The sequence below is a fragment of the Anopheles maculipalpis genome, chromosome 2RL (genome assembly GCF_943734695.1).
Source record: "Anopheles maculipalpis chromosome 2RL, idAnoMacuDA_375_x, whole genome shotgun sequence".
NCBI lineage: Eukaryota > Metazoa > Arthropoda > Insecta > Diptera > Culicidae > Anopheles > Anopheles maculipalpis.
Window position 1 is genome coordinate 87,592,704 of NC_064871.1, and position 26,324 is coordinate 87,619,027.

A 26,324-nucleotide genomic window follows, 5' to 3' on the forward strand; every position below is an offset into this window, starting at 1 on the left:
GCTTTACATTTTTAGGGTTTAATAACAGGACGTAAGCTTTTTCGAGCCTTACCGAAAAATAAGCCCTCATGATGACCACAGAATGATTGAAAAAAAATCTTAGGAGATCGTAAAAAAATCTGGAGGCAGCAATCGTGTGCCCCACACGACCGTATAGTCCGCTTATAGGAAGATTCGTTTCTGGAATTATGTACAGATGGTCGCTCCTTCGAAGTTTCTTCCTTCAATTCCTTGGGCCAACAGTGGAAGCGTCACAAAACGTGCGTCTATTCTCCATGTTACGGGTGGCTTGTCGCATTTATGTCCTGGCATCCTAAGGGACTTTAACTAGAATGCGTAGACCGTAACGAGAGCCCTCCGACGAGACAGGAAGATTTTGGAGGTGTACAATTAGAATTAATGGAAATCGGCTCACTCTACCGAACAAGGATAACGATTGGAAACAAAGTCAAGATGATGAAGATAAATTGAGGACAAAATAATGATAAAATCGTTCGATGATGAATGTTTTTTTTCTCTAAATTGGTGATAACCACAAACGCGCCATACGCTTACTAACAAGCAAAATAGATTATTTCGTTTTAAATCGATGGTCAATATTTTTAGGTGCTATATTTTTGTTGTTTGTGTGGAGAAAAAAGTGTTAGAAGTGTTGAGTGCTGACGGACCCTATCGCGTACATAAACAATGAAAAAACAAACAAACAAAAAGAAACGTTTACGCCTCAGCCTTCCGACACGTGTTTGTGTGTGATCCGGAAGTAATCTCGTGCGCCAATGGAGGTGTGTATGTTGTATCGGATCAGCGTTCGACGGTGCTGTTGATGGTCCTCATTGGCGAATGTTTCCTATTTTTGTGACTTACAGCAGGGCCGATTGGCAGCAGAACAACACCGATACCTGACATTCGCCCGAATCACGTCACGAGATCGAGCTGGTTGCCGGAGGAGTACTTGCCACCACAGATGGCGTCGTGGTTGGTGCCATTCCGTTACTACTGGCCACCGCTGGAACTGGCGCTACAGGACTCTTGTTGCTGTTTGGTGAACGGGCTGGATCATCATTGGTCGGTTTTGCTGCTCCATCCCCACCACTCGACGTACCCGATAGTATCTGTGATGCGGGACTCGTCGTAGGAAGCGCCGCAGATCGCTGTGGAGATGATGGTGATACCGGTGCCGTTGATGCTTGTTGCTTCGATACATTTGCCCTTGCCGTTACGGCAGCTTCAATCAATCCATCCAACAGATAACTGTCCGTTTGTGTCGATTTATCATCGACCAGCATCTTTTGCCCCGATCCGGAACCATACTTGCGCGATATTTCCAACAACTCTCTCAAACCCTTATTTTCCGTCATCAGCTTGCTCAACACTTCCTGCTCCTGGTTTACCTTTTCTTCGTCCATCTGCGACACACGCTGCATAACGGCGGCCATCTCCTGTATTTTGGCCGTCTGCTGCCGGATCAGCTCGTCGCGCCGCTCGATATCGGCCGACCGGTGATGGCGTGTAAATGCCTCGACCAAGTTCACCTTCGTGTTGAGTATTTTCGCTTGCGTGTGCTCGCGATATTTGCTCATGATGTGCTCGAGTGCGTGCTGGTGGTCTTCCAGAGCTGCCTTCAGCAGACGGTTTTCTTGCTGAATTTCTCGGATCTGTGGATTTTCCTGATGAATAATCGTGATCAGCTGGTTGTTGGAGCGATCGCGTGCCAGCTTGTTCAGTATGTCGATATCGTCCTGAAATTGGCGCATCGATTCGATGTGCTTGTTGACCGATTCGGATTCAAGCAGCAGTGCGTCGCCGAGCGCTTCCCGGTCCTTGAGCCGATTGGCAATCCGCTTAGCGTCAAGTATGATTTGCTCAAACGTAACCGACATCTTGAAGGAGTTGTTTCTGGTTCTAAATGTGATGTTCCTCAATGCGATCAAAGCAACCCTGAGAATTAGACGATTGGATATGTGGGGGGGTGCGAGTTTTAATGTGTGTGTGTGTATAAAAATAAAGTTTCCGCATTCCGCATAGTTACCACGACAGTGGATGAAATGCTGCCGTACGCACTGCTGTATCAACCCTTAGCCGTCGGGAACGAAAACAATCACATACCCTTACCTCCACAAAGAGCGAGCTGGATTGGTTGGGAGGGGGCTGCTCTAGCTGCGTATGTAATGTTGCAATGTTACGTCGAAGCGAAGGGGTTTTGGTATTTTACAGTTCAATGCACACCCGCCGAGCGCACATACTCCCTCCAAACGAGAAAAAACGGGCAGGGATGGTGGGCTGAAGACAAAACAATAGAACGGAGCAGAACTTTCCTCGTAGTAGAACTTTCACGTACGGGTTTGTTGTTTTCCTTAAGAGCACTACTGATATAGTGCTTTCTCAACACATACACACGCGCACACTCGTTACTATTGCTTTATAACACCCTGGACGATGGTGAAACAATTGCTGCACAGGTCCCACTCTATTTTTTCACCCATTAGCACAATCAAGTGCCTGCGACGACGATGTAGAAATTACATTCCCCTGTTTTTTTCTCCTTCACTTTCTGACAACTCGCACAAAATCGATAGAGATTCTTGCTCGCTGGCACACCCCAAAACAGCTGTGCTATGTAGTAACCGTGTGCGCTGTCAATACGGCTGTTTGTCATTTGACAGCTTGTTTAGCAAAAAAAAAAACACGATCTGCCAAAAGGGAAAAGAAAAAACGCAACTTCTTGCTGCGAAAGACTCTTTTCTTGAAGACGACACGCAGAGAAATATTCCTTTATTTCTTTGTGGCGTACCTAAACACCCTCAGAAACTTGTGGTGGTGTGGGAAAGTAGGAACTTAGTAAAGGGAAAGAGTGTTTTAAAAGTGGCTTTAAGCTAAGAAAGGGGTGACGGAGAAATAGTATCACTGCCTCACTTGAAACCTGTGGGAACGCGACGTTTCTTTTGTTATTCTCCACTTTGGACGACGTTCTTATGTGTCGTGTAGTGGAATAATTGCCAAACTCTCTCTATCCGACGGGAACCAGCTTCCTGTTCGTCAGTAGTACCTTTTTACTTATCTTGCCTCGTGTAGAGTTCATAAAACGAATCAATCCAATCCGGGAACTTGCCCGTGCTACTACAACACATCAGTTCCAGCCTCAGCTTGCCAATCGAAGTACTGCGCGACACAACAAACACAAACACAACAACCACCAACTAGCCGTATCGAAAAGGGTACTTTGAATCACTTTCCTATTTTTTCGGATTACGGAATTTTATCATCCTCCATCTCATGTCTTTCTAGGTGGGCCAACAAGTGGGCCACCAGCATTACCCCAACGGGTAATTATCCTCCGGCAATGGCAAAGGATAACAACAACATCAACACGGATGATCTGACCGGTGCGACGCCATCGTCATCCGTGAAGACGGTCCCGTCACCGTCTTCCTCTTCATCAGTCGTGGAAAATGAACCCGGTTCTTCAAACACGGTCGACGCAGTGGTACAGTCCACTTCTCCCTCACCAGCCACTAGCACCCCACACGAAGCTCCACGAAGAGAGGAAAATCCTTTTTCCTTTAAACATTTTCTCAAATGGGACGGCAACCACCATCAGGCAATGAATGGTGGTGCCAGTTCCAGTGCCGGCGGCACAGGGACAATCCCATCCAGCAGTATCAATCACAGCCGTAGTGCATCTAGTATAAATGGACATGGTACGGATGGCGGACCGGGTTGCGGTACGAATGGAACGAATGGGGCAGCAAGCGGATCAACGGGACTGGCACCAACGGGAAGTAATCTAGTGACGGTAACGACCGCCAGCACCAGTACCGGTTCACCGTCGAAATCGGCCACAACGAGTTCGCTTAATGTGGTGAGCTCAACAACGGGCGCACGGCCAAAAATTCCCCAATTCCAATCGGTCAACACACTCAGCAGTGAGTCGAAGATGAAGCGTTCGCCACGCTTTCCTTCGTTCGATTCCCAGTCCAGTTTGTCGGATTTTGCGGACGATCGGTTCGGTTCGATCTACCAGAGCCGTAGCAATGGTTCCTTTAGTTCGGATTATCCGCCCGCTGCTGGTGGTAGCAGTGGAACCGGTGGTTTGCAGGAAGACACAGCAAACGGAATAGATCAGCTGGGTGAGCAGATGGAACTGCTTCGAGGGTATGTCCAGCGTTCCTACTCGAATTACGATCTCGACAGTCCTGGTTCATCGGCAATTGGACCGGATCGACGGAATCCGGATCAGGAATCGCACAACGATGCCCCCGAACGACGAGGTCTTGTAGGAGCGGCCGAATTTTCCGCTGCCCTGCCCGACTTTGTCCAGGATCACCTCGTGATGGAGCAGTGGTACAATACGCTGCCAAAGGGTGGTGTCGGAAGCGGAGGTTCGTCAGCCGGATCGGCTGAATTCGACGATGTGCTGGATCTGACCGGTGTTGCCAATGTGTCAAGTGGAGCCCCACTTTCTTCCTGTAATGATATTCCGTTCGATTTGACGGCAACCAGCACCACTAGCAGTAGAGGCATGGGTCGAGATCCGAATGTGACCGGTGCGGGACACCGGCATTCACTTGGCGTACGGCTTGATCTTCCTCCACGTTGCGGCGGTGGCGCAAACCCAACCGGGCCGGAACTTGAGTTTGATCTTCCACCACGATCTCCAACTTCTTCGTCCTCAGAATTGCCACCGGATCTTACGGAAGGAAATGCAGGTGGTGTGGGAGAGCCGGGTGGGTCTGGTGGGGTAGGTCAGGGAGGAAGGACACGCTCGTACTACTATTCCGTCTCTCCTCCACCGGGATCGGTTTCCAGTGGGACTGATAAAATCCATCGTTTACCGGACTTCCTGTCCGATGGGCCAATTCACTCGTCTGGCCGGTTAGCGGACGTTACGCACGATACACCGCACGCTTCGGAAACAGCAGCAGCGGCCGCATCAGACCGACGGCAGCGGTTACAGCAGCGACAACGTGAAGCTCAGTACCAGAACCGGCTCGGTGCCGAGCTGATGGAGAACGAACGGTTAAGGCGTGAGCTGGAAGCTAGTCGACGAACGGTTAGCGAGCAATCGCGCCGTATTCGGGAGCTAGAGCGAGATCTGGAAACGATGGTAACGCTTGCCCGGCCGGGTGGATCGATCCCGCGTGACGGTGGCAGCGGGACCACGCAATCGAACGCGAGCAGCTTCCTGCAGGCGAAAACGCGTGCAGCCACAGCCGAGGCAGAGATGAAACAGTTGCGACAGAAGATGAGTAGTCTTGTGGTAAGTGGTGGCACTAGTAATAGGTGTCCTTTGGTCGGGTTTTTTTTTTATATTAAACAACAAATTCCCTTTTGTAGGTCGAAATGGAAGCACTGCAGAGGGAAAACGAAACGCTTAAGGAGGAAGCATGCGGTGGTGGCGCCATCGGGGGTAGCACGGGTGCGGGCGCCAGTGCTAGGGTGCGCCAGGACGATGGTGACCGCAGTAACCGACCGAAACGGGAACGGTCATCCGCGTTCTTGCGCACACAAACGATCGCTCTACGGCAGGCGGCTTCAACGGCGGAAAGCAATCTGAGGTAATTGTGCCTTTTTTCAGATAATCAAAAAAGAGTGAGTCAAAATTATGGAAGTTTGAATAACAAAAATAATGACAAAAACTCTTTGGACTGATTTGAATCCATAGTTTTTCATATGCAAGATTAAATTGACTCTACACATCTCTACTTTTTAGGCAATTGCTAAGTGGAGTTGAAAATCTTCGAACGATGGCAAATCAGATTGAAGCGTTCAGAATCACACAGGACGACGCAAAACCGGAGCCAGACTCGATTCCTCTCGAAGACTTTTTGCATGACGTCGGCATCAACAGTGATGATGATGAGGATGATGACGATGACGATGAACCGTTTGGTCCAGCGCTGTAAATAGCAAGAAGCTTTGTAAGCAGGAAGTAAACCGGGGAGCGCTCTCTGAGATGGAAAGGAAATATGCAAATATGGAACTGAAACCCGAGCACACTCAGATACAGCAGCTTTGCATGTATTTAAGAAATGAATATATCTATATACATATACACATATACAACCACATATATAATACGGAAGGGCTTACTGAAAGATCCGTTTTGTTACACATTTTGCACATCGCATGGTGTGGGAAGCAATTTTTTTCGAAGCAATCGAACACTCATGCACCCGTCATGCAGATATGGCTTGCTCCCAAACCAAAAAACCTACATAGCAGTGTGTTTGTGAGTGTGATGCACATTTGTGTGAATAATATAATTCACATTTCATCTTCTGCTTCAAAAAAAAACATCATCTTCCCCGCGGAAAGCTTATGCAAAGCTATGCTACGGAAATGGAACATTAATTCACAACAAAAAATGGCGTTTGACACAGATTAAGAAGGACCATCCAGTAGCGTAAATAATTTAAAAAAAACAGCTTTAGTTAGAAACCAAAGCAAGCAGCAAGCTGAACTGGAGCGTGTGGAGGAAGCCTAGGAGATTGCTTTAAAAACGCTTTTTGTACCGTGAACCCGGCAGGTGTTGGAAAGTCGATTTAATTGGCTGGCATGATATTCATATCTCGTGTTAAATACTCCACAAGTCAAGCACAAAAATCATGATCAAGCAAATGCGTGTGTGAGTGTGTGTGTGTGTGTAAGAAACAAGGACAAGTTTTAGAGTTGTGTATTAGAAAGAGAGGAAATGGGAAAGGAAACTCCGGGAAAACTGTTCCGCTATCAAAAGCATCTACACTACGTCATGTAACATCTAGTACGATCTAGTTATGTGAGATATCGATCCGTCGTCGGCAAATGGACTGGTTAAACGTTGTTTGTATAGTTTAATTTTTGTGCGTCGAAATCAAAAAACCATTGTGGATTTGATAAGTTCAGAGTCACGATGAGAATGAAATCGTGCAACGAGAGCGAGCGAGAAAAGTCAGGAACAAAAGCCCCGTACATGGACGGTGCAAGATAAATCGTTTTCCCGCGAGAAGCGGACGGTAAAGATCCAGGACGAATAAAGGCTATAAACATATTTAAAACTTATACTTCTTTAAAATGTCTTAATCCTTCTTAAAGAATGAAATCCGAAACTCACTCGACAGCTGGCGATCGTGATACATTGTAGGTTCCCTTGTCCTTTCTTTGGCTTTCTTAAGTGAACCAAAAAAATTGCAAAATGGGAGAAAATTGTGCTCCGTAAGTTGTAACCCACAGCTTTATACGGCAACTTCCAGAGTAATTTGGAAAAGCAAGCAAACTACTCATCCAATCTGCCCTTTCCTGCCAAGGCAAAAGCATTCAAAATATAGTGAGATTTATATCGTGGCATCTTAAGGGCTCTATGTTTTCTGAAATGAATATATCACACTATTCGAGAGAAACTATACGCTAAAATGAATCTTTTCAAAAATGCCACCTCAACCACCTTCTAACGACATTTTTAAATTCACCCCGCTTTACTCGTTGGGCGAAAACAACCATTTGGGGCGAAAACAAAAATGGGAGCGATGTTGACAGCTCTGCCTGCTGCCTGTCACCCATTCATCCCCCATCAGCCGGTTTTGCGTGTTCCACAACAACATTTTCCGTGTTGTTTGGAAAACGGGTGAAACAATACACACGCACGGTCACGGTCATATTCGCAATACCGGGGTACGTACGGAAAAAGGGGCAAAAATAGGCGCACCCACACACAAACCCAACCGGGGGGAAAAGAGTGTAGTGAAGCCAATAACGTCTGTGTATGATAACACAAAGGCAGCATAGAAAAACATACCCCGGGGGTGGTTTTTCGTGCCACCCACCCATACCGTGCCGGAAGGAAAGAAGACGCGCGGGTGTGTACGAGTGTGTGTGTATGATTTTTTCACCTCCTGTGCTGTGTGTTATGTTTTTGTGTACCGTGGCAGAAAATCAGGTGTAGCACGAGGAGTTGTGACACAATTTACGCCAAGTTCGGGAAGGAATGGAATATTAGTGGTCCTTTTTAAGTGAAACGTGTTTGTGAAAATATTTGATTGTTTTTGTGCATAAAAGTGTGTAACCACCGATCTGGCAAAGAGATTAACAAGCGGCGAAGCGGAAAACGAATACCGTGCAGCATCGTTCCTGTTGTGGCGCCCTGTGAGAGGATTCTCGTCTGGTGTGTATCATGTATTTGTGATTATTACTTTGCACATATTTCTCATATCCATAGCGCCAAGATATTCCTTATCTTCTTGTTGGCGCAGAACAACATAGGCTCTGCCGAAAGTGATGACAAATCGCAACAACAGATAGCAAGCGGCAGCAGAATGCCCACTTCCAACGACACACCGCAGAGGAATCGATTATCGTTTCGCAGCTTCTAATCTGGCTGCCATTATCTTTCTCTGGGTCAGCGGTTTGATTGCACAGCGCAACAACCTTCCTCCGGTGTACACGTTGCCTCTCCATCCCTTTCGCTTCCCTTCGGGTTCTTCAGTTTTGTCTTCACCCTTGCGGTGCGATACTCAAGATGACTAAGAAATGACAGCAATTTTTGTTGCCAACAATTCCTGTACACCCATACACACAATGAAAGCTTCCATGGCACAGCCTACGTTGATATGTTTAAAGTGTTTGCTTCCCGAGATCGCTGGGATTGCTGGAAAACACAACTTACATGCGCGGTATCTCCCTTAACACACGGGCAGACTTGGCTTGGTTTGTATGCTCTCCTTCCCTATGATCTTATGCTCTCTCGCGCTTTCGTGTTCTCTTTACGCGGCCGATGATCCTCGTGGAACGCACGTGAAGATCGTATTTAATTAGCGCCCGCTAGAATGAGAGCGAGCGTACCGTCAAGCGCGCGGAAGAGTAACAGCAACAGTCAGCCCAGCCAGTCGTAGTAGGACTAGACGCGGGAGCGGGTGAGCGCGCGCCCGGGCGACCCAACATTCAGAACGAACCCGGCACGTAATTGCCCCACAGTAACGTGCCGCAATTCATCGGGATCGACGGTGAGATTCGATGCGCGCGATCGGCGCGTCATTTTGTTCAAGTTCTGTCCCGAAGTTGGCCGCTTAACGGGAATTCGCGGCGTCGGCTTGACACTCGAGTCATACACCTAAAAGCGCCAACAGTTTTCCGCTTTTTTGTGAAGAATTCAATCATATTCGAGAGCTCGCGTGTGCGTGAGTGTTTGTGGTGTGTGAACATAATTATGGCGGCGCATCTTATGCCCAGCATCGTCAGCAACTCCCTTGGGCGGCTGTTTGGCGCGGAACGGCGATCGGTGCTGGGGTATGAATCGTTGTCCCAAACCTGCATCGAAGATGAAGATGTTCGTGATGGTGATGAGCCGCGCGAGTACTTGCGAAGGCACGGTAATTCCCGGCGTTCCAGCGACATCGGCGAGGCGGGATACCTTCGACGGCTTTTTGCACCATTGTTGGTCGGTTTCGGCAGTAAAAACATTGAGTTGCCGGTGAGCAAATTGCAACAGCATCCAAATTCTAACACAATGTCTACAAACATAATCATAAGCTTGTATTATATACAGGACGCAACGCGAAATTGCTCCGAAACTAAGAAAACTTGACATTGACGTGTTTGCTTGTTACGATCTCCTTTAGAACATCTTATCCGTGGTTTTTTTTCGTGAGATGGCCCTTTTTTACGTGACCTTGTGGAGTGACTTTTATCTGCTTCCTCTATACCGGCGTTCGTTCTTGGATGAAGCGAATGTGTTCCCTTAAACGTCGGTAACTGTGTGCTCGTGGCCACTTGTTTCTATTCTCTTCCATTTGTTTTCTTCACTTTTGCGTGCGCTGCACGTAACTCTATGTAGTTATACGTTATACTCACGTTATATAGTTATATTTGTGTTTTCTTACAAACCATAATTTTTATTGAAAATTTTGCATAAAATCTAGGGGCAGTCAGGTGGTAAAGACGACAGCGTCGTAGGTTAAAAACGGCAGAAACACCGCGGTTGTCTTGAATAAGTCTTGAAAGCCATCCAGAAGGCCGTTAAGCCAAGAAGAAAAGATATAAATATATAAACCGTTTAAAGAATCAAAAGATTTTTTTCGGTGGTTTATATTGGTTGGACTGTGACTTTGTTCTACCACCAAAATTCCTAAGGCTTTCACCATCCAGCTACGAGTAAAATAGAGTTAAAGAAAGCCATAAACGGTAGATTAGACTAGACTAGACCTTATTGAGTTTTTGACTACCAATGAAGAAACAGAAAAAGAAGAAGAACTCGTTCAGGACACGATGTGTAACACCACAAAGTTGTACAAGCAAGTGCAACAATTGATCATTAATCTTCAAGAATGCACTAAAACGCACTCTCATATTCTGTTCCCGTAAGGATGTTCATTGCTGTAACATTTCCAGTGTTGAAATCTAAACTACCTCTTGACCCCTTCTGTTTATCAGGATGGCTGTGTGTTTTTATTATTATTTATGTGGCCCCTTTAGCATTTACTCTACCAACAAAAAAGACCACGTCATCCTTTTCGATCACGCGTGACATTATTTTTATTGTGTTTGTGTGTTACAATTTTATCTGTATTAGTGTACGTTCATCAAGCAAATAATAAAGAAAAACAAAAAAAAAACACAACAAAACATACTCCTATTCTTTACGATTTTCCCACGGAAACCACGAGTTGTCCACCATTTGCGCATAATCCTTTCTGCTGTTGTGTGTAACATGTTTCCCTCCCCTCTGCTTAACTAAGGGTGAAAGCTTTGTTTGAGAAAAGCTTTTTTCCCCTCTCTTATTTTATCCTTCTTCTCGCGCTCTCTCTCTCTCACACACTGTGTTTTCATTCGAAGCGATTCGATGTTTTTTGTACCCCCATATCATGTGTATGTAGTGGTCAGTCAGCGTCAGCGCGCCAGAAAGGGACAGCAAATCAATGCGGGAAAATTACGACACACAAACACACACACACACACACCTACATGTTGTTTGAAAAAGGATACGTTGAACCTGTCTCTCGCTTGCCGGACTCTCTTCCACCGCTATTACCATGGAGCTGCTCGCGAAAGTGAGACGGCTCGAGAAGGAAAACTCCTCCGAGAGCTGGAGAGCGAGCTTTCGAGCACCCTTCGAAGTGGGGGGAAAATTTCTAGCGGTGACACATTTCGATAGGTTTAACGGGAAAATGTGTATCGAGCGACGCGCACTAGCTTTCGCCGCACCGTACTGCGAAGGTCGGTCAGTGGGAAATTTGTCATCCTTTCGTTGACTCGTTCCACCAGCATTCGTCTCTTCGTCTCACGCTTTCCTCGCCTTTTAAGGCGGGAGGGAAGGGAGGCGGCCTGGGGTGGGGCGGAGCGCCGTGAAGAAAACCTGTGACGAAGCCGTACGTGTAGTGCGTCGTTCTGAGAGTTTGAGCTTGAGTACATCGTAAAACCGGAACCGGAAGAAAGAAGAGAAACGTGACATAATTTGCTTTCACCGTGATTCGGGTGCATATTGCAGCTGGTGCACAATAGCTGGGTGCAACAGTGTCAAGGATATTTCGTTTCGGTTGTGCGCGTCAAAGAATATCCTTTCCACCTTGAGCTAAAAGCACTGTGTGTTTGTGTGTGTGTGTATGTGTGTGTCTGGGGCCGCATAATTAGGATCACGTGAATGTGTTTAGTGAGTGAAATTGTTCGATAAGATAGCACGAGTTGTCTTGCAAACCAGCGAAACCTGTCTAAAATGCACTTTGTGCATTAAAATTTCCCAACACGGATTGAGTCGTGAAAGTCATCAAACACCATCGGAAAGCAGCAGACTGTCAAGCGCTTGCACAAGAAAGCATCAAGAAAAGACCACTCCAACAAACAACATGCCTGAAAAGGTGAAGGAAAAAGTAAAGTATCTTCGTTTGAAAATTTTGCACCAATAGTTTTCCCCTTGGCCCGTTATGCCTCGTCTCCCCACATACGTTATTCGTTATCTGCTTGAATCATTTTTACCGCCTTTATGCGGGCCTCTTTTTGTCCTCGGTTTGATTTTCCAACTGCTCGTTCCAACCGATGGTGGCACGCTGCAGCGTGCTGTGGTGTGCTTTTTGGGTCAACTTTTAATTACTTCCGCACATCCAGATCCTTTTGGTGGGACTTTTCTCCGGGTTGGACAGTGGTTGTGTGTGTTTTTGACTGTCCGTGACACCCTTTTTTTTCCTCCCATCACCCACATCCCAAGTTTACGCACATTTGTGCGTCGTACGCCCGTTAGTTTAGGAAAGGTTTTAGAAAAAAAACTTAATTATGTTTTCAGCTTTTAATAGCACAATATTTCATCGGGTAATATTGGAAAAATTCTTACAGCACGTGCTCTTACGTGACGTTTAACAAAAAATAATATTTTGACAACCTATTTGGAGCAACGCTAAATAAAATACGAAATCAACTTCCGCAGGACTTCAATTTCATCGATTGATTGTCTTATATAATTTAACCAAATAAATATACTTCTCGCAGTAATTTAACAGCTGCTTCCTATAGGTAGGGCGGATTTTCCATCCAATTACTATAAAGTTTAAGACAAAGAACCTATAAATTGTAAGGCAAGAGCTCCTGAAGTTGTTGTAACACGCCGAGCATCGAATGACTGGCTAGACTTGTTGATATCACGTAGATGAATAATTCAGTCCTCACTGCTGGGGAACGGTTTTAATAGAAGTTGAACCACGGTCCTGCTGTGTAAAGACCGGCGCAGCCATTTTCGAAGTCATTACAGCACTTCCATGTTGCATGCACAGTCTTTTCTAAGGTGTCCGGAGATATGTTTTTTGAAGCATTTAAATTGAAAGCAAGAATTCCTATTTTTAAAAGAATACTATTTATTCTAAAATATGGCTGAAGTTTTCTGCACGTTATTCCACTGCATGCTTCATCACATATTGTAATTTGTGAGGGTTTTAATAACCCAAAAAAACTTTACTTGCTGGCGGTTTTTTTCTTCAAAAATTTTTTTCTTTTCACATCTTCATGTATTTTCCAAACATCGAAAAACTATCCTGTTCTTGCTGCGAGCAATTTGACTCTTAATCCCGTAGTTCCGTTCCGTGGTGTCTGGCCGTCATATGATTTTTTTTCCTATCTGTTTCTCTCCATCGCTTCTGCACGAATGTCACAAAAGCTCGTACAAAGTGAACTAACTTTTAACAAGCTGTCGATGGGGAGATAGTGCTTGGTAACTTATGTTTCTGACAGCTCTGGCGCTGAGCCACCGACGTAACAACACAAAAAAAAGGATTTTTATGTCTTTCTTCTTTCATGATACACCCAACAGAGCATGACCGTGCGCCGTCTGTGCGTATTGTGTGCACCTTGAGATTACAGAAATCGGACTTTTCAAAAACAAAAATCTTTTTAAATTATTATCATAAAATCTGACAGTTTTTTTTCTAAATCATCAAAAACTATCAAAGTCTTGATAATCGTTAATCTAGAAAACAGTTCAAGCGAGCTACCAAAATAAGCTGTTTTTTCTTCTGTCTTTTGTTTTGCACAATTTTCATCCAAACTGTGTTATCAACATTCACCACTCGACTACCGGAGGTCAGCTGATAGTTACGCAGTCATATTTTCTTTTGGGCTCTCCTCCATCACGTGTGTCGGCCGATTGCAGTTTACGTTTACGGTTGATTCAGTTTTTTATTTGCATTTTTTCTCGTGTCGGCATTTTGTCTGTGCCGGTAGAGATCACCGGCAGATGGGAATATTATGAGAAATAATTATACTGAAGGCGAGATGTGTGATATTCGATACGGAAAGCTTTAAAATTGAATGGAAATTTCTTTTAAAATAAGCCTTACTGCAATGCAATGACAAGAACGAAAAATGTCTACCGTCGTAACATGGACACTCCCCCCAATGTGCGCCTTCGTCTGGTGGAAAAAGGTCCACACAAAGGTCTTTGTTGTCTGGATGAATTTCCCTTGCAGGCATCTTCAAATGACGGAATCATCTCGCAACGCTTTATGGAGTTTGTGACGTGTATCTCTACAAAACTGCTTACTGTTATAAATGAGGGGATGAAATTATTATTTAGGAATGTATAGAGTTCAACAGACACGGTTTCCATGCGTCAGAACACGCCTACTGCTATCTGAAGCGATTTATTTGCTAGCAGCTGGAGAAAGTTAATTTCCGGCTGTGCTCAACAGTCTTTGAATAAAGCATGCGTTAGAATTCATATATCAGTGAATTATTAAATTTATACGAATATAACCAACCGTCAACATGATGAGCTTCGTTCCTTTTTTACTGGTGAGCATCAGGCATAGAGTTTAACACCATTTTTATACCATTTTTACCCAGATAGTTGTTATTCCTTATGCAACCGTTTTCTACGTTCGACTCGAGTTACTGCAAGTTGTTTGTTGTGATGTAAGATCAGTTAAAATCACCTCAGGCAACCTTCACTTTGTGATCATTATCAGAATTACAGCAGACGTCGACTAACGCTCCATCGTCCATCGGTTAAATTTACGCCGAGCGAGCTATGATTATCAGCTGCAAGATCGGCAAAGGGTTTTCAAAACTTAAATTACTGCAGGCAGAGACGTGTCGTGCTGGTGGTGTGATTCCCAATTTTTAAATGACAGGAAAATAAGAGTTGTTCTGTGAAACACTTTTGCGTTCTAGTTTTTTTTCTTTATTTAGAAGAAATTTCTTCAAAAAGAGATGTAACCTTCGGCTGACGTTAGAGTTAATTAAGCGAACCACAAAACCAGCTCTTCCCGCTCGAGCAGAATGTTTAGAATTTTCAGGAAAGTTTACCGATCAAACGGTTGTCGAACCGACCCAACAAACCAAACCACCAAGGTTCATTCACACAGAGACACACTTCATTTTCGGGGGACGCTTATCTTTGCCAACCTAGCGTGCCCGGTAAATCAAACGATTCGCTCTCTGCTTCGATGCCTGGTTTGGTAGGTTTGAATTTTGAAATTTGCCAATCATGCTGCTCACGGTCGTTTTTGAAAGCGTAAGGTTAGGCAAGGTGCGTGACTGGATTCAATTACAGTGAATTAGAGCACTGGATGGTGGCCGCTGGGGTAGTACGGCTATCTGGAAGCAGTTAAAAGCATGCTGACAACAGCAAAAAACTGTCACTGGAAAATGGCGTGCATCGTATTCATTTGTATTCAATGGTTGTTCTGGGCTTTTTGTTCATTTTTTTCGATCGCTAGTGGATTTTTTTTTCCACGCAGATTTGCAAACTGGTTTTGACAATTTGATAGTTTATTAGGTCGTTAAAGGTCGTGGTTTTTAGACGCAAAAAAAAAAAAACAACAAAACTCCGACTACACATGTATGCTCTGGTGCGGCTAGAAATGACCGGTTTGTGATAAGAAATGTGGTAGGAATTTTGGGTAATAGTTAATTAATTCTTTTGATGTATTTATTTATTTACAATTGAATATGACGGTCCAGTGCCGTATTGTCTATTCTTTTGATGTAATTTCAATCTTTTTTTTACTTATTTTTCTAACGGCTAGCTGGCCTAAGCTCACAACTTGCTGTGGACATACCGGGGAGGGTCTTAACGAGCTTTTAAAGCCAGCTTGGACTTGTTGATGAGTCTTACATTAACGACTCTTCTACTGAGGTGGCCTATTTTGCGTTCGGCCAAGTTTCCATCTCTTCTTGAGTACTTACTGATCGAAACAGTTACCCGTATCACATGTCAGTTACAGGTGGATGGAGATCTCCGACCTGTTTGCTATTCAAACTGGTGCTAAAAAAAAGCTTTATGAGGCTCGAAGGTGATAACATTCTTCTACCAGTTAGTCCTGTTTATAATGGACGCTGTAGACTGCACTTTGGTACAGCAGCCAGCGGAAGCTTCTTCATCTACAGTTGTAAAATCCTTGTCGCGACGAACCGGACGCATTGAGTTTTTAAGAACACTTAGAGTCCTTTTTTTTGCAGGATCACTTAGATACGTCCACCAGAAAACCTGAAATAATTGTTTGGCTGGCAATGTAGATCTACCTTGAGCTATTTAAAAGGATTCTACATTGAAAACGAGTCCACATCAATCGATCGTTGGGCAGTAATTACAAATAAAAAGACAAAATAAACCGTTAATTCAGTCTGACATTTCGTGTCCAATAATTACATCGATTGTGTGGCCCACCGCCAGACAGAATAGATTAGGCAGTCTAGTGTATTATTTAAGCTCTTAAAGTTGACTTCGGACCATTTAATTTGGGACTGTAATGTCCACCGTCCAGCTGAGAAAGTCTTTCACAGTACGACCAATGCAACAAGTCGATGTAAATTTCTCTGGAAACAAATTTAGGATTTTTTCTCTTTTTTTAAGCGCTGCTGAAGTAAAGCATTCCACTTTTCAATGATTGTTACACACCAGTGGAGCATTTGATTGTATTTTTTTTTGTTTTCAAATCTTTCTTTAGATTTGTTTCTCCACTTTTTATCGCCAGCAAACGTCGTCATTTGTACGAATGCAATCAGTTTTTCTTACCACTTGCTTTGCGCTGTTGTCGGTTGATCGTTAGTATCGATTGGAATTCGTCATACATTGTGTTGTAGCTGTTCATTACTTAAACATGGATGGAGCGGCGAAGGTTTTCTAGACTTTTTTTTAACCCCTCGTTTCCACTACTCGCACACACGATTGCAACGTTCGATTGTCTACCACACGGAAACACAAACCAACCGGTGTCGGGAGGTGTGCATTACAGCATACACACAAAAAAAAGGGATACACGATAAAAATCGATGCACTCCCATTAATCGTCCTTGCAGCAGTATTACACTTGGTTGGTGGAGTATCTGTGTGAGTTCTTTCTTTGTCACATTCCTATGGTAACGATAAAAAAGGGGATAGGACGGTGGACTCCTGGCTTCCATCTTTGCACTATGAAAAAGATTGAACTGTGCTTTACACTGTGCTTTTTTTTTTGCAAAGGATGATAAAACTGAAAAAAAAAGGCAGCTTAATGTTTCCTTTTTATGCAACAGTTTCATATCGAAATGCTGCTTCTTTTTTCGTTTTTATCAAGCCCAATAGATGGGGAAACTTTTTTGTGGAAAACTATCGGTAAGTAATCGCTGCTGACCGCGTCACACAAGCAGAAGAGCCATGGTTTTAGATAGAGCAAGTCGCTCCGTTCTTGTCTGAAACTTTTTACAGCTCGGGAATCGTTTTTTTTTTCAGTAAATTTTTACCTTTCCAGAAGGTAGATGTTTTATACTCTATGTCAGGGGTCGGCAAAGTCTGGCCTGGTTGGAAAATGTTTGTGATAAGCACAAGACGTTCTGTTATGATTTTCGAAATTCAGATACGTGTTATTCAATGAAGAATCTGAAAATCTCCGTTTGAAACCGATTTCGTCGGTTATCTTAGCAGCTTTGAAAAAAAACAATGTTGTTTTGTAAAATATATTTCTTAGATAAAGTACATAGGCAAATATTGGAATTTGCTCAAATCCTAGCATTTCAACTGCTGCCAAACAATACAATTTTTTTTAAATATTTTGCTTAAGCAAGCGATACATACAAGCATTAAAAATGCATTTTGATTGCTGAGTATGTAAAAATCTAATCTTGTTTTGATTACATAATGTCAGATAAAACAATGAGAAATGATGTATTAGTAAACATTGCCAATAAAGGATCTAGGAAAAGAATTAAAATTATATAACTTTCCACAAAATTTACATTCGTCATTATTTTATATTACATTTTACATAATTATATGCAAATGTTTGTAGAATAATTTTTATTAGTTTTGTTTTAATTGTTTGGAACTATGATCCACAGTTTCAGGCTGATTTTTTTTTGTTAAACAACCCTGTTTTGTGAACAATGTGCCGACCCCTGAACTGCGCTAGAAAGAAAGGATTTTTCGTCCTACCAGCACCTCATACAAGTTGGGAATGTGTGATGTGTTTGAATTTGCATGCATATTAACATACTGTCTGCAAAATTTACATCCAGTCTTCTGATGGTTTTGAATAGATTTCGTTGGTTTTTAGTTTTTTTTTCTTTTATGAAAAAATGTTGTATTGTGCTTCAGTATACTTGTTTAAATTTTAATAATTTAGGGTGTTTATTTTTCAATGCTGAATATTATTTGATCATTCTTTTAAGGGCTTATTTATTTTCTTCTCGAACATTTACTGAAACTTTAGTTTTTTTTAGCCTTCATTAGAAGACTATTTTTGTAAAGTAAGCGCATCCGTGCCGATAGACAACCTCCGTCCGTCTTCATCAGTAACGATCGATACAGTACGCTACGCTCTACCTCTCTCTACTCCACTGCTACCAACTCTGGTCGCAGTTGCAAAGTCGCAGTTCGATGAATACTGCCCTGTTCCGGTACCAGGAAGCCTACCCCAAAAGGATTAACCGGATGTGCTCGTTTTTATACACTTTTATTCATCGAAGTTGTTTAAGTGTAAAACTCATCCATCCGTTGGTACGTTGGCTGGTGTCGTGCGAGCTGGAAAGCGAAGGAGAAAGTTTCCAAGCTATCCTTCGTGGGTTTCGTGTGTTGAGCCCATTTTTCACAGACCATTAGAAACCGGTGTTGCCGCTAGGAGAACGTGAGCGAAACGTTAAAACGTTTAAAGTGAAACGGTCTTCTGTCTTGGTAAAATGGTTAAGATTTTTGGAGAAAACATACTGTGGGAATGGAGACTCTTTAAAAGGACTTCTTCTCCTTCATTTTGTTCATCGTGTCTGCGATTTATTTTTTATTAATTTACAATTCCATCCTCCTAAGCAGCAAGGTGATTCTCAGGACGGCAAAAAGGACTCACTAGAAGCAATAGAAAAGAAATTATGCTCCCTCATCAGTAAGATATTCCTGTTTTCTTTATTGGGGAAAAACAAATAGTCAAAAATACAAAGAAAAATTAAATGCTAATCAAAACCCCTTCCCTGCACTTTCTTCTTGCTTTCTACAGAAAAAAAAATCCTTCATAAAGCGAAATAGCAAAATATACCCAACAAGAAGCCGCCGGACGAACGTTGCTTTTGTGGCCGTGTTGTGATACGACAGCCTAGTCTTTCTCCTTTCTTATGCCTTTCGACCGTGAGGTATGTCTTTCCACGGGGAAAAGTTTTCACCGAGACGGACCCGGGGCCGAGTGCAGAGCGGAGCGAATGTTGTGGTTAAGGAAAAACCCCTGACTTTGATGTTTTGTTGGCTTGAAACTTCGTTCCAACCCCCCTTCTCGGGAGCATTGCTGCGGTTATAACCTCTTCGGGTGAATAAACTGTCTCGAAGCGTTTTAAGACCTTCACAGAAGCATGCGTATACCCATTAGTGTAATAAAAAGTGGATGAGACCGGCTGTCAGCAAATCGAAACGACGGTTGTGGGGGGATGGGACAGTTTGGAGAAAAATCGCTCGACTCCCACAATCAGTCTGCCATGGGACAAGGTGTGGGGCGAGCCCGGTATGCTTAATGAACCTCACCCAGTGTGTAGTTTTCTGGTTGTGAAGCTGTATTTCCGATTCAGATTTCCGGCCATTTGGTTGCGAGGTTGAAATGTGAGGTGTGTGTGTGTGTGTGGGAGAAGAGTTGTCGGTGGAAAATTCTGTGGAAAAGTGAGAGTTAATCCTTGAGCATTTTTTTTTTTTTGCATATGTTGTAGTGTTGGGCGCTGCGAAGCGCACCCATGGCTTCGGAGCCGGCTCTGATTTTAACCTGGAGCTGGTTCAGCACCAACGGCTCCAAATCCGCGGCTCCAAAATTACACTTATCTCTGGAGCCAGTCGGAACCCTTTTTTCCCATCACTATTGTGTAGTATTGGTATTGCTGACAAGCTTCGTCCTTTTATGTTCACCCTCCGCACACACACAGCCACAGGAACAGGATATTATCGGGTTTCAGTGTTGCATAATTTGTTGAGTGATAGGGTTTTTCTCTTCGTCCCATTGTTTCAGCAGTTTTTCGATTATTATTTTTAGCTTTCAGTCTGACACACCAACCCGATCGTAGCGTGTGTGGGAAGCTCTTTGTACCATGAAAAGTTCATTACCATTTTTGCCACTCGTCGAGTGCAGTTTTATGCTGGTGTTGCTGCTGCCCTTTGCGAAAAGGAACACTGAAACCAGACCATGTTAAGTCCTTTTTGAACACTGGTCCAGCTTTTTCCCGCACACATCAAACCACTCATCCGGAAACCACTTTAAATAGGTAAAAATTGATCGCTCACCGTATGGGACGTGTTTTGTTTGTATTTGGGAAAAATACGTTTGAATGGACATTTTTTTATTTGAAACTAAAATTTTCATCCGAAAGGAAAATAGGGAAAATATTTCCTCCCTTCTTTAAATTTCTATTAGCGGTTTTTGAGGTCGTGTTTTTATTTTTTTTTTTTGGGATTAAAAACGAGCAAAAGGGTACAAAGAAAGTTATTTGCCGAATCGGTGGTTGATCTCTAGAAGCTTTTGTTGGCTGCTTTTTCGTTTTCTTTATTATTTTTTTCCAGTTTAAGCATCCGGCATTATTTTCCACCGGTTTGTGGTGGAAGGAAGAGATAATATAAAATTTTTATTACGACATTTTAATTTCACTTTTTGCGCGGGGGGAACCCCGTCTGTGGGTTAGTTCGGTCCCTTTGCTTTGTAGGTGGTGTAGGAGGGTTTGAAATAAAACATTTCTCAAGCAAGGAGAGGAGAGTAGCTGTGTAGTGTTCGATGATACTATTTTCTTCCCCTGTTTGTACTTTTGTTGCTGGAAATGACAGAAATGTACGAAGGATTCCCGGAACGGGTTCACAAAGAGGCAAAATGGAAGCGAGAATTCTGTTAGGGATCTGAATGGAACCTCTTTTGTTGAATTTAATCGACCAGTTTTGTGTGATGCTTTCAGCTTTTGTTTGCACTTGATTTTTCACATTCGCAAAGCATCAAAATGACACCTTCATGTTCAGTGGAATATGGCACGTTTGTTGTCGAGTACCATATCAATGTTATTGTTTTTATTTGCCTGGACTGTTTTGTTGCATTTTTGCTTTGATTTGGCTCCTTTTGTTTTTATTTTTATAATTTTGAAATAGTTAATATTAATTTTCTAATAAAGGTAATATTTATTTTCTAATGTTATTTTCTACAATTTTTTGTTATTATTTTGCGCCAATTGCCTTATTCTGTTCATTTTCACATTAAAGAATGAACAGATCAGCAAACAGTTAGCTATTTTTTGCCAAATTTTATACATTAAAAATAAAATGAAATAAAATACACATATCGTAAACGATGTGCCAAACCTAAATCATCCTTCATCTTATGGTAGTTTAATCTTTAGCGTCGGACCACAAACGTTGCTCCACTCCATTTTCTTCGCTTTTGTCTGCAGCTTAGATGTGTACCTGCACACGTCAAACCGAATGACACTGCGCATACCGTTGACATGGCATGACAGTGTACTTATTCCGTATCATTGAATGTCCCGCAAATCCAACTGGCAAAGCATCCCCTAACTAGCAAGCGAGCAGCAGCGAATGGTATCGGAGGCTTACAAACCACCATCCGTCTCCATCGACCTGTCAAATAGTGTTAGCTAACGCCATCTATCGGAATTTTTTAAAGATGGACGTGTATGGTGGATAAAAATAGATTTCGGGACCGATTTCTCCACAACTTGTCCACTCCAATAGTAACAGCATGCAGCCTGCAACGTCATGCTGAAATGTCATGTGAGGGGACTTCATGAAAATTGATGTAAAACTTAACGAAACGACCACCATTTCACCATTTCTATCTTCACTCACAAATGCTACATTCCACCATTATTCGGCGCGGCAGCGTACCGAATCAGCAAGTTCCCGTGTTTTCTCACTGTCAAATATTAGCATTGCATGACGGCAGTGTAATGTGCACAAAATCCCCCCCAAAAATGTCACAAATGTGGGCATAACGCTCCAAAGTACGATATTTGTTGTCGGGAAAAACGATGTTGAAAATATTTATTATGCCATGCGTTGTTTTTATGTCCATGTTTCTGAGATTGCTGAAAAAGAATATCCTTGAAGGTCCACACGGAAAGACCAGAACCAGGACGACGATGCTACACATCGGACACGTGTGGGGGTGAGGGCTTTGTTATCCACAAAATGAGCATTGTTTGCGAGTGAATTGGCTTCGGAGTGGGAATAGCATGTTATCAAAATCGAAAAATTAGTTAGCAGAACAGGACAAGGACGCTCGTCGGCGGCGGAGAAAAAAAAAAAGGTCAGGAAAACCACGTGCTTTGATGGTGAATACCCTGGCGGGAGGAAAAAAAAGGCTCACCATTTTCAAGAAAAGGGAAATGAATCCGCCGTTTTCGAGCGAGCCTTTTTTTTTTCTTCGCCATCATTTCGGCCGGATGTGTATAATGTCTGTTGACACAGAGAGCGCTTTTCAAGAGGAGATGAGTTTTCGCGATGTAATGGTTTTTGCCGTTTTTGTGTCGCCCACCATGTAACGGAAGGGCCATTTCCCTCACCGGTGGCGATTGGATGTAAATTCTATTTAGCTGATTGCTTTCCCACAGCACTTCTGCTTCCTTCTTCCCCTGTTTCGCTGTAGAATCGCGATGTAATGCAATGTCAAGCGTGTGTTTGCCGCGATGGGTAATAATCCGTTTGGGGGGTTTGAATTAATTTTTTTGTTTTGTTTTTGCTTGACTCACACCGGCACACCGGAACGATGTAATATCAACAGAATGTGTTGATAGCTGCGGAAGGGTTTTGTTTTCATTCCATTTTCATTTCGAACCCACCCGCCAGGCGTATGTGCGCTACTGGCGGCTCGGTAGAAGCTAATGCGGGTAGCGAGATTTTCTAATCGATTTTTCAGATAATTTGTGTGTGTTTGTGTTTGTGTGTCAGTTGTACTGTGCCTTACGGAAGTTACGTGCGGTTGCATTTTGATGTACTTCGGACAGCATGCAGGGTAGGGTTGGAAATTAAACTTTCATTGTAATTACAACGTTTCCCTGGGCCACATTAATTGTGGAAGTATAAATTAGAGCGTGAAAAAAGTATCTCTGCTCCAAATTACAGGGAAAGCATTGTGAGACAAAATTCATCTACATTATTTGAAATCAGAAATGTAATTAGATTAGAAATTTGTATGTAGAGTTTATAAATATTAAAAAAATCGTCGATGGATAAATTATCTATGAATTTTTTTTACTGTTTTATACTTATGCTGCGCACTATACATATATTGATCGTGTACCAGCACTCTTCCTCTGTCTTCGTGACTTAACGGCCTTATTGGTCACGCCGGCCATCGAAATGACTCACTGGACTTGCCTATACCACGTAGTTGGATAGTCAGTCCTCCAGTCAGTCAGGACTACGAGGGGACGGTCCGGATGGTATTTGAACTCCGGTCCTGCCGTTTGAAGACCGGCGCCTCTGTCGCATTACCGACGATCACCCCACCAACACTATTGAGTTTTATTTACTGAATTCTTGCTCTTCTTCTTGGCCTAAAGACCTTCTAGGCCACACTGGACTAGACTTTCTGATACTACGTAGTTGAATAATTATACCTTACTCCATGGAAACGTCCCGGATGGGATCTGAATCCCGGTCCTGTCGTGTGAAGACCGGCTTCCACCGGCTACCATCGGGCCACTCCCAAAACTGTGCTTTGTAGGGTCATTGGTTTTATTTTTATTTACAATAAAATAAAACAATAATTTTGAAAACTTTCGGTTCGATTTATGTTACTTTAAACGCAAAATTAATGTAAATTATATTTTAGCCAAAAATCCTCACCACCAGCTTCTATAAACTTCCCTATTTATCAAACGTCTTACTGCGACAACCCTTTGCCACGAAAGGATGGCAACTAATAGGATCAGAAATTATCAGTTGTTGGCCATTTGTGCAACAAGCAGCAAGCAGTACAATCGTTTCACTTATCGTTAAGCCGGCTTTTCTAACCAATGTCGTCGTCGGGGCGTGTTTTTTTTTTTTTTTTGCTCTCGTACCCGATGTTTCCCTCAGTGTGTAGCACATTATCGGATGCAAAACACTCTCGTTGATCACGAAATGCGTTCAATTACAGAGCAGAAACACCACACGGGTTGGGTGGAAGTAAAATAGTGTGCCGTGTGTCCTCACACGTAGACACACTTAAGTCCTTCGGGTTTTTCGGAAAACGGGTAACTCTTCGGGGTTCCTGTTGATTCTCGCAATGGTATAATGGTGCATTTGGGAAAGATTTTCTGGTACGTCTGGGCCGCCGGAATGCGTAGGAGTTTTCGTATGATTTGTCTGGTGGTGATGTGCAGTGCTGGACAATGTTTTATTCTACACTAATTAAATGGGCTTTTGGAAGTTGTTAGGGCTTTTAGGAATATTCCCCTTTTCACGGGAATCGTCATCTTCAACATGCAATTACGTGAGCCAGAATGAGGATCCTAAAAATAATTGTTTTATTAGTATGTAAATTATATTTTTGTTTCTTATTTGCCAAATTCTTATATTTCCATACTCCAAAAAATCGCAAAAATATGGTCACAAACTGTGACGAAATTTGGCCCAAAAGGATCCAACTCCTTTATCCTGCACATCCGAGCTCGTTTGCGTCAAGTACACATTCGATCGGCCGAAACGGTTCTACATGTGTCGTTTACCTTGTACCCGCCGAGTTCGCTCGTTTTAGTACTTCATCACAATCTCATTTTGGGCTGCCACGTATTCGCAGCGCCAGGATTAGTCACAGAGCCACTTTCACATAATGAGGGGAGGGTAGTGTAGCACCAGAAACCGATAGACGATAGACTCGAGTGGTAATTGATTCTAGGCTAGCCTGTTCCTCGGTTGAACACTTCATTTCGGTTAACGCAAGAACGCGCTTCAAGAAGACATTGATAACATTGACGATAATAGAGGGGTGTTTTTTGCATGAACAGCTCAACAATGTTGTCCTTTTTGAGGAGCGACATTGAGCTTTGTTTCTCTTTGAAGCTCTCGGTGCTTTATTTTTGGTGGACAAAGTTATCATTATTCAACGATTCATTCAGCTGTCCGTTTATTGTATACGGTGGAAAAGTTTATTGATGCTTTTTCTTCTTTCATTTATGAGAAAAATAACAACCTGTTATGAAGATTTGTTGGCATGGAATTGGCATAGAGAAGTTGCGATATCATTCCCTCCCTGTGACTGTCGTTTTTTTTTTCAGTCGCAACGCTTTTCACGTACTTTGCCAGGGCATTGTGACTTCAGTGGAAGTTATAAAAGTAAAGAGAAAGATTACTTAAAAACTGCCCAATAAGCAACGTTCAATGCATCAATGACGTTCATTTTCGATTCCATTCATTCCACTGGTGGAAGAAAGCTCGTAATGGGACGCAAACTACGATGTTTTCCTTTGATGGTAAAACCGCAGAGTTTTTAATTAAATTTGTCTGTCACATTTCTCCGGCGGCCATTATCATTTGACGTTTGCCTTTCGACCGGCATCGATTTTTCCTACGTAAACTCTCCAGCGCAGTGATTTTTCGCTTGCTTTTCCTCCCTGCATCATCCCTACTTTCAACCAGCAACAATCACTGAAGCCGAACCGATCTCTTATTTATGGACACTCTCCCACCCCCGATCGGGTGATAAGTGGAGTAAACGTTTATATCGTTTAATTGAAGCGTAAGCTCTGAAGGTTTTCGTTCCCTTCGCGATCGCTGCGATTCGTGGTTCTAATTGCCATTTCTGCGGAAGATTGGTTCGCGGGTTTGTTCGGCACTGTCCGCAATGGTAGTGAATGTGTGTCGGTATCGATTTCAGTAGATGGGATGTACGCTTTGAAAAGCAGAGAAGAGAAGTTAAAGGCGCAGTCGCTTGAAAAACAGGCAAACGTTTATCTTAGTACTGATCGAATCAATATTGATGAAGCGTTTCATTGATTGATTTATTGCTTTTTATGTACATGCGTTTTAATGAGATTTTTTTTATGTTATGTCCTCAAAGTGAGCTATTAGTTAAATTTATTTATTGAAATTGAAATTGATGGCTGTGTTATTCTTTTTTCTCTTCTGGTTTGGTTCAATTTCATCCTTCCTTATTTATTCTTTTATTTTACTTAATTTGGCAGAATTTTTAAATACGAAAAAGTATATTTGTATACTTAAGACTAGAAGGGATTAGCAGATCAAATCTAACACCTGATGCAATGCAAATTACATGGCATAATTACGCCATTTAATTAGCATTGGATTAGCATAGGATTATTTATGAATGCTTTAAAATAAATCTTAGACGAAAAGCACATTACAAATTATAATTTCTGTTCCAAACATAATACAATATTAGCTAACTACTTTGGGAGTAATGAATTGTGAAAGTTCTTGAAGTCATTCACTTGCA

The 26,324-nt window shown here is 42.8% G+C and overlaps 4 protein-coding genes across 4 annotated transcripts in view; 2 read left to right on the top strand and 2 right to left on the bottom strand.

Moving 5' to 3' along the window:
• The window catches only part of LOC126568491 (ras-related protein Ral-a), a 337,581-nt gene that overhangs the window by 250,602 nt on the left and 60,655 nt on the right, over positions 1-26,324 (bottom strand). The gene's annotated exons all lie outside the window — the stretch shown is intronic.
• LOC126567586 (FGFR1 oncogene partner 2 homolog) lies at positions 921-1,898 on the bottom strand. Its single transcript, XM_050223803.1, has one exon. The coding sequence runs from the start codon at positions 1,878-1,880 to the stop codon at positions 921-923; it is 960 nt and encodes a 319-aa protein (XP_050079760.1). The 5' UTR covers positions 1,881-1,898.
• LOC126567915 (uncharacterized) lies at positions 3,298-5,906 on the top strand. The gene is made up of 3 exons (XM_050224278.1): positions 3,298-5,257; positions 5,335-5,555; positions 5,711-5,906. Exons 1-3 carry the CDS (start codon positions 3,341-3,343, stop codon positions 5,901-5,903), a joined length of 2,331 nt encoding a protein of 776 aa, XP_050080235.1. The 5' UTR covers positions 3,298-3,340; the 3' UTR covers positions 5,904-5,906.
• The window catches only part of LOC126567867 (calcium-transporting ATPase type 2C member 1), a 50,276-nt gene continuing 35,766 nt past the window's right edge, over positions 11,815-26,324 (top strand). The window contains exon 1 of the mRNA XM_050224190.1: positions 11,815-11,834. The gene's annotated coding sequence lies outside the window, so the exon portion shown is untranslated. The remainder of the gene's footprint in view (positions 11,835-26,324) is intronic.

Excerpts from the sequence above, each read along its gene's own strand:
- LOC126567586 (XM_050223803.1), bottom strand. The coding sequence starts at position 1,880 with ATGTCGGTTACGTTTGAGCAAATCATACTTGACGCTAAGCGGATTGCC.
- LOC126567915 (XM_050224278.1), top strand. The coding sequence starts at position 3,341 with ATGGCAAAGGATAACAACAACATCAACACGGATGATCTGACCGGTGCG. Across the intron at positions 5,258-5,334 it reads AGAAGATGAGTAGTCTTGTG|GTCGAAATGGAAGCACTGCA; the intron begins GTAAGTGGTGGC and ends TCCCTTTTGTAG. Across the intron at positions 5,556-5,710 it reads ACGGCGGAAAGCAATCTGAG|GCAATTGCTAAGTGGAGTTG; the intron begins GTAATTGTGCCT and ends TCTACTTTTTAG.